Genomic DNA, 8,543 nt, shown 5'->3' with positions numbered 1-8,543 from the left:
AAAAATTTACACTCTACGTAAAACTTAAAGTGGTCATACGGATGAGGATTGGGTATTTATTTAAAAATTTTATCATGGCGTCCAACTTGAAAAATTCGATGTGAAATAACATAGACCAAGTCTGTGTTTATAACTCCAATACATTGCAGAAGACTGATATATATGTAAAATGTTTGTCACGTTTGTACGTACAATAACAAACATTTGACACATTTATTAATGTTTTGCAATGTATTGAGTTACACACACAGACTTGGTCTATGTTGTTTCACATTGAATTTTCAATAAAATTGTTTTATTAATCCAAAATCCAAAATAAATACCCAATCCTCATCCATATGGCCACATTAAATAATCCAAGTCCAAGAGACAGGTGTTCACCCCATGCTTACAACTGATCAGATAGTAATAATTTGCATAATTAAAGGCTCACGATTCAGTCCCAGGTTCTCAGATTAGTGTAATCTTATCAGTTGAATCATAAAGATTAGATAGAATCATTCTATTGTTTTCTATGCTGTGTCAGACAGCTGATTTTGACAGATATTTGACTGCTAATATGAAGTGGGCCTTTAGAGGACAAATCTAATTTCAAGTTATAACAAACTAGACAGTCAGAATTCTGTGATTGTGGTGGCTTCGGTTGAAATTCATATTTCATCTCAGGACCTCGTTGAGTTAGACTTAAACAAGAAAGAGATCTTGAGATTTGATGACATGGTCTTCCACTGTAATACTATACTTTGACATGTATCATTTACATAATATTAATAAATATCAAAGTTATCAATCTTATCAATAAATTATGAGTAGAAAAAAATATAATTGTGCATGGAACTCAATTATTTTTCTCTCTAGCACTATAAGTACCTGTTGGCGAAACAAGTCGAGAAGAATAAATGATATTATTAATAATGTTGGTATTTATATAGCTCTTTCCCACTCTGTGCTCAAAGCACTTTACAATTATTACCCCCCTGGCACGGATCTATAGCAGTACAACGGCCCTTTATACTTCCTCAACTCCCTGGGGAGCATACAATCCATTGCAGCCTTTATAAACACATAGGATTAAAGCATTCACATTGCAACCTCTATCCTACCAGGTCCCCAATTATACAGCTGGGTGGACTGGAGAGTTTTCACATCACACCAAAATCAAAATTAAATTACTAACAGGTTCAAAGGTAGATTACGAAGTAGATACACTCTATTACAGCCCATTGCAGGTTACTGTTTACTGGCTCTGTTTGATACAACCACGCTGAACCCAATAAAAATCTGCACATGCTAGACTAAAAAGTAGCAAGATTACAATTTCTTGCTACATTTTGTCTAAATGAAATAAAGCATTTAAACATACTACAACTAGAAGCAGACATGCCGGCACCAATGTTTTGATGTCTACATGATGGCATGCAAGTTCATTTCATTCAAACAAAATGTCAGAAATGCTGCCGCACATCCATGCATCATGAGGTTCTGCCATAGACTTTCTAATTCCTAATATGTAAAAGTCTCCTTTGATTCTCCTGACACTGGTGGTTTGAACTGCAGTCAACTCAGAGAGGATAGAATATAGAACCAGCTGTATAGCAATGTTACAAGAGTTAAGACTAATGGAGGTATTTGGTCAGTATTGATGAAAATATGTTTAGTAACACACAGACACACACACACACACACACACACACACACACACACACACACACACACACTACAAACCTGAACTAAAAGATTACAATAAATTTCTATTTGCTCATAAAGCATTCTGAATGCGTCAAGTTAACAAACCATACATGTATCTGGTTTGGTCTGTAAGATACAACTTTCATGTCACACTATCAACTAAGTATTACTCACAATAGTTTAGAAGCCTGATAAGAACACAACATATTTTAGTTAAATATATCACTATCTGATATAAATTATAAGATACAATTTCACTTTTTGTGTAAAGCAAACCAGACAACCTGGACATTGGTCAACAAACAAATATGTCCCTTGTCATAATCTTACACAAATTGAAAGTATAAATACAGTAATACAAAAGTTATTGCATCAATATGTGCTGCAAAAAATACATTACATTGTAAAAATGAAGTTTTGACTGAAGTATCTGTCTCCATAGTGTCATTTCTCTATCACCGTTTTACTGGTACTTGAGTGACGTTTGATTATTTCTGTGTGCTTTCACTAACTACAAGTTTAGTACGACAGCACACAAACATCCAAAAGTGATCCACCAGAAGTAGTGCCAAATGTCATTATTTAGTTGTTCTTCCAACATTTCTGTTTCGTCTGTCACTCATGACCTCAGAATCTCAGAAAAAAGATTTTGTTAAAATTCACCTGCCTTGTTTGTAAAAAATAAATGTTGTCCTTTTTTTCCCCAGTAAGTTGTTGATCTGGGTCCTTCATTATACAAACGAATGTTTATGGAAATTTCTCCAGGATGGAAATGTTCTTGTCGGTTTTCATTATTTGTTTCTTGCATCTTTTTGACCTTTGCAGAAATTTGCAGAAATATCCATGGAAAATCTGGCTAAGATAAGAATGACCTGGTACAGACTGTACCGTGTGTCTCTAAAAATGCATTATTTGCATAGTCTGTACTGTAGAAATGTTCTTATTTGGTCATTTCTCAGAACATGTACGTATTTGGTCATGCCCCTTTTAGGCATGTCTATGTTTGGTGATGTCCTTATTAGCCATATCTATATTTGGTGATGTCCTTATTAGCCATGTCTATATTTGGTGATGTCCTTATTAGCCATGTCTATATTTGGTGATGTCCTTATTAGGTCATTTTTCAGTATATGCACCATATCATATTCAGACATATCCTTATTAGCCATGTCTATATTTGGTGATGTCCATATTTGGTCACACCTATATTAGGGCAAGACTGATGATCCATCTTGCTAACATTCACTGCATTATTTTAAAGGACTTCTGATCACCACCTTGTAGGTTTAGGGTCTCTTGGGATGATCAAATTCAGGAATTCTTGGGGGTTAATATCTCGGCTTCCTTTCAGGTGTGCAAAGTCTTCACTGTCAGTCCTAGGATGAGGGCAGGGATGACTGCTAGACTGTAATTCCTGGGGAAGAGTGAAAAATATTCAAGTTTACAATAAATTTACAAGACAGGAGTATAACAGTCATTGTTAAGACACAGCACTTGTATAGTCATCATCCTTATTTTCCAAAACTTTGCAATTCATTACCCTTGTGCCCACAGCATACAAAATTAATATGCCTATATCTCCTGAAGTGGCATTCCTCTAGTCTGAAAGGTCTAGCCATTGGTCCGCTTAGGTTACCACTCACAGGAGAGAGTACATTATATAAGTGAAAGGAATGCCTTGATCTTTCAGGCTAGCATTCTGCTTAAAGTTTAATTGATAAGTTATTTTCAAATGTTCAAATTTCATATTATGCAATGGATTGGTGTCGGCAAGATGCGATATATACTTGAATGTATGCCAACCTACGTGAAATTCGACTTTCACCAGTATACAATGACAGGATAGTCTATGTGTGGACTATTGTGTATAGACTATCTGTGGACTATTGTGTATAGACTATCTGTGGACTATTGTGTATAGTCTATCTGTGGACTATTGTGTATAGACTATCTGTGGACTATTGTGTATAGACTATTTGTGGACTATTGTGTTTAGTCTATCTGTGGACTGTTGTGTATAGACTATCTGTGGACTGTTGTGTTTAGTCTATCTGTGGACTGTTGTGTATAGTCTATCTGTGGACTGTTGTGTATAGTCTATCTGTGGACTGTTGTGTATAGACTATCTGTGGACTGTTGTGTATAGACTATCTGTGGACTGTTGTGTATAGACTATCTGTGGACTGTTGTGTATAGACTATCTGTGGACTGTTGTGTGTAGTCTATCTGTGGACTGTTGTGTGTAGTCTATCTGTGGATTGTTGTGTGTAGTCTATCTGTGGACTATTGTGTATAGACTATCTGTGGACTATTGTGTATAGTCTATCTGTGGACTATTGTGTATAGACTATCTGTGGACTGTTGTGTATACTTACATCCCAGTAGACAGAGTGACATCTATTACATAGCTTGAGTTGTTCTGCATACACTTCTCTCCTCTTGTGTTGTTTGATTAGTTTACTATAGACTAATTGCCACACCACGTCATCCTCACAGATTGGTAAAGCTGACCAAATCTACAAAGATTACCATACAGGTGAGTAAGGAAATTGGGTTAAAGCTGAACAAATCAAGGAATAGATCGATCAATCTGTAGGATAGTCTTTGTTACCCAGATTCTCACCACTAGGGGCTTTCCTATGAGACCATTCAAACTAGAGTCTGGAGTAACGTAATCCCAAGTCGTCCACATCAGAAATCATTCAGTACAAGTTTCAAAGAAGAATGGGCTTATGAGACTCGTTCTTTGTAATTAAGTGGTAATGGTCTCTTGCAGACCTGTCGTGAAGGAACCTGGACCATTCAGCATGCAGTATTGAATATAAAGTATTCCCCAGAATGCACTGTTCTGGGAGAGAGATCCAGTGCAGATGATATGACTTGAGATTATTTTTTCCTAGACTCTCATCTGGGTGTTCATTTTCAGACACGCCAAACTGTCGTGCCTATTAAATTCATCAAAGTTAGAAGGCCTTTTCAAGCCATTGGAAACCGGACTGTAACTTCACACACACACACACACACACACACACACACACACACACACACACACACACACACACACACACACACACACACACACACACTTACTTGTTTTTCTGCAAAGTGATATGAACACAACTTTCTCCATACGTTCTCTTTGTTGCAAAGTCTGTTAAATTTGTAATTTGTAGCACCAAGATTCACTAAATCTCTGTGGTCCGATATTCTGTCTATTATTTGTCGCAGACAGTCGTCCGGCAAGTCTAGCAGCTGCATTTCACCATCATCCTCTCTCTAGTATTAAAAAACCCACACAGACTATTTTAAAATAATGTAAAAATTTAATTGCATTTAAAGCAGAACTCAAAGATTAATTGATATTCATATATGTAAATTATGTTAATATATGTTAATTCAATTGATTAATATTTAAATGTACTTTTTATGAATAGAGTATAAACACCTGGAGAGATCACAATGATTTCATTGTGTCTTTGGAATATAATCACTGCATAAATTTTTGGATATGAAGTTGTTATCATCACTGATAATCCCATAACCGCCATTCAACCTATTCTCGTTTAGCAACTTGATTAATTTTCATTGTAACTGTTGTCAGAACTTCAATTCTAAGCAAGAAATATTACACTGATGTGGGGAAGATAAAACTAACACACATTCCACTGTAGAGGGCAGTCTAATGCAAGAACAATTCTCCAAAACTTCAATTCATCAAACAGGTTATGAAGTCAAAATGTTTTCAGTGGAAATACTTCACTTCAGTGTTATGAGTTAAATGTAGCAGTCTAGTTTCTATACAGTATCGTTACAATTTATACCTTCACTTAGCACAGTTGGCATCCAGACATTATGTACTTACTTCCGGTAACTGTACAGCGTTTAGTTCTTCCCGCCATTTCTGTACCGTCGTCAACTTCTTCTCCCATACTTTCAGACTCCCTACATGGTTATACTTGCTTTCCTTCAACGCTTCTTCTACCAGTTTTAGAAGGCATTTAATTCTCTTCATATTCAGAGTGGTTTCTCCAACTGAAATAATAACAATAATAATATTTATTTCTTTAAAAACGCTTTCCATGTAAAAAGACATCTCAAGGCACTGTACACTACAATCATAAAATGTACGTAAAACCCAAAAAAAACATGAGAAGGAAAAAAAAATGAGTACAGTTTAAAAATGCTAAAAATCAAATTCCAAAAAAAAGATATCTTAAAATACGAGTAGCGCTGCTTTGCACAAATTGAACTTTCTAAAAAAGATGATAAACATGGAGATGACAAATATCTTAACTGAGAAATCTTAGTGTACTTGGTTGCTAGAATAGGTCACATATTAAGTATTTCTAACTGTGAGATGAGCAGTATTTCAAAATATATATACAAAGAAAATTTCGAACCCAAAATAAATTATTATAAAGGTGATCAACACGATTGCAATGTAGACACAGTCACGTTATCATGTAGATTATAAGTAGGAAAGTTAACAATTGAAGCCATCAAAGTCATCAAGTTCATGTGTAAATCATTTTAGCAGAAGCACTATTGTCTATTGCACTGTAAAAGAACGGTAAATACATTACAATTTCTCAATGTGATTGAATAAAGCACTCTGCTGTGTGCGTGTCTGTGTTATTGTAAGTCTGGAGTTGAAATGTATTGTTTCCTATGAGTGAAATGCCACACCAACCCTGTTTCTGTTGTAACAAATGTCCTATGAGTGAAATGCCACACCAACCCTGTTTCTGTTGTAACAAATGTCCCATGAGTGAAATGCCACACCAACTCTATTTCTATCGTAACAAATATCTTACCATAATTGACAATCTGGCCAATCACATTAAACACATGTTTCTGGGATGTTCCATTAACGTCATTGAAATAGTCCGTAATGATCAGTTCCAGACTCTGTATAAATAAAAATAAAAATAAAACTGAAATTAACACAACAATTCATTCCCATAGAAACATTCCGACAAATTTTCAGTCCAATCTGACCAGTAGATCTCAAGTTAAAAGCGTCTGCCCAATAGTCTTTGTAGACCTATTTGCATATATCTTAACTATGTGATCTTGAACAATTCTTAATCTAGCCATCCCTAGAAACATTCTCAGCAAATATCCTACCTTGCAGACATAATTAAATTTCCTGGTATCCTTGGCAACGAAACCAAAGTCTAGTTTCGTCATCACTTCAGACATATTGATAAAGCCATGTAACTGAAATGAGAAAAGTGCAAGAATTAAGAAATAGTTATGTTCTTTATAAAAGTTGATCTTGTTATCAAATATTTTTAGTCAATGATACATTTAGAAAATTTCATGAATTGACAACTTTGAGTACACGTTGCAAATTCATCACATTTGTGGATTGTAAAGGCTATATAAATGATGATGAAATAATTACCACTTTTATAAAGAAAAAGTCGAACAAAAATTGTTTATAAGTTTTTCCGAGATATCAATGATCAAGTACTTGGGTTGAGATATTTTAAACAAAATGACAATCATTACACCAAATTTTTATTCCAGTGCTCAAACATTAGCTCTCAAATTTATAGGAAACATTGAACATATATACTAATATATATGATTTGTATAGGTTGGGATGGCGGGATGGAGTGGTAGGAATGAAGGGATGGGGTAGTTTGGATGGATGGATGGATGGATGGATGGAATGGTGTCAGGTCATAGGTGGGTGGGGTTAACTGTATAACAAACTTAAATACTTACACCTGATCGTCCTCTTGGAATCAACAGATACAAAGGTTTGTCCCGCTCTGAAAAAAAGTTATGAAAATAAGATAACAATTTAATGCACACACACACACACACACACACACACACACACACACACACACACACACACACACACACACACACACACATACACTACATACACATATGCATGTACACATGCATGCATACATATACATGTGAAATGTACACCCCCCACCCCATACACAAACCCCCATCCCACACACACAAAACAAAACTAAAGGCAATATTTGTATTCTTATATAGACAATAAAGTTTGTGAACTGAATCAGAATTATTAAGGTCAATTATATCTAAATGACACTTTTCTAGTAATACCATACCTTTCTGTTCCACTGCTCTGTCATCTTTGTTTTCATTCCTGTTTTCCATGGCAACACAATTGTTGTTTTCTATCTCTGATATTGGTTCTTTGTCACTTGGCAGTAAAAACAACTTCTCTGCTTTGTCCGATGTCTGGCTTGTTTGTTTTTCATTCAGTAACAACAATCTACAAGAAAAAAGGGAAAACTTTGTTATAAAATGTAATAACATTTTGAAAATTTACTACTACAAAAAAACTGCACAAAGATAGGGAGTCAAATAACAAGACACCACAAGTTTTTTTGAGTACAATATGGACCAATGCCATAATGTGACGCACCACTTTTAACAACAGGAATAACGTTTTGTCATTGGCATGCGATATCATATTTGATACCCTTTAGCCATCCTATTTTGCACCTTGGCTCGTTCTTCACACCAGATAGTTATTTTATTTTATCATTTTCACTCTCTCCTATATACGTTAATGAAATCAAACAGTCAAATCTGTAATTCTATCACTGCCAATATTCCATCCATTTTCACTGCTTGCTTGCATTGCAGAATAAATGCGTTGGTTTTATGACTGACCTAGGTGGCACCAAAAGGGAATCTTAGGGAGGACAAATTTCAGTGTAAAATAGAAACAAAATAAAGATAAACATACAAAGCGTACACAATTAATTGAAACATGTATGTCATTATCAACTTCAAATCTGATTTCAATACAATATATTGTAGTCATTTCTTTCTCATGAATATTCATGATACAA

At 35.0% G+C, this 8,543-nt stretch overlaps 1 protein-coding gene across 1 annotated transcript in view; it reads right to left on the bottom strand.

The window, feature by feature from the left end:
• Window positions 1-1,709: 1,709 nt before the first annotated feature.
• Window positions 1,710-8,543, bottom strand: part of LOC144445206 (F-box only protein 32-like) — a 9,283-nt gene continuing 2,449 nt past the window's right edge. Inside the window, exons 2-9 of the mRNA XM_078134748.1 lie at window positions 7,791-7,957; window positions 7,423-7,469; window positions 6,817-6,909; window positions 6,504-6,597; window positions 5,552-5,721; window positions 4,780-4,965; window positions 4,065-4,205; window positions 1,710-3,103 (exon numbers count right to left, since the gene is read on the bottom strand). Of these exons, the coding sequence (XP_077990874.1) occupies window positions 2,960-3,103; window positions 4,065-4,205; window positions 4,780-4,965; window positions 5,552-5,721; window positions 6,504-6,597; window positions 6,817-6,909; window positions 7,423-7,469; window positions 7,791-7,957 (1,042 nt within the window). The 3' untranslated portion in view covers window positions 1,710-2,959. The remainder of the gene's footprint in view (window positions 3,104-4,064; window positions 4,206-4,779; window positions 4,966-5,551; window positions 5,722-6,503; window positions 6,598-6,816; window positions 6,910-7,422; window positions 7,470-7,790; window positions 7,958-8,543) is intronic.

Source organism: Glandiceps talaboti, chromosome 14 (genome assembly GCF_964340395.1).
Source record: "Glandiceps talaboti chromosome 14, keGlaTala1.1, whole genome shotgun sequence".
NCBI lineage: Eukaryota > Metazoa > Hemichordata > Enteropneusta > Spengelidae > Glandiceps > Glandiceps talaboti.
This window is presented reverse-complemented; position numbering and strand designations above follow the sequence as displayed.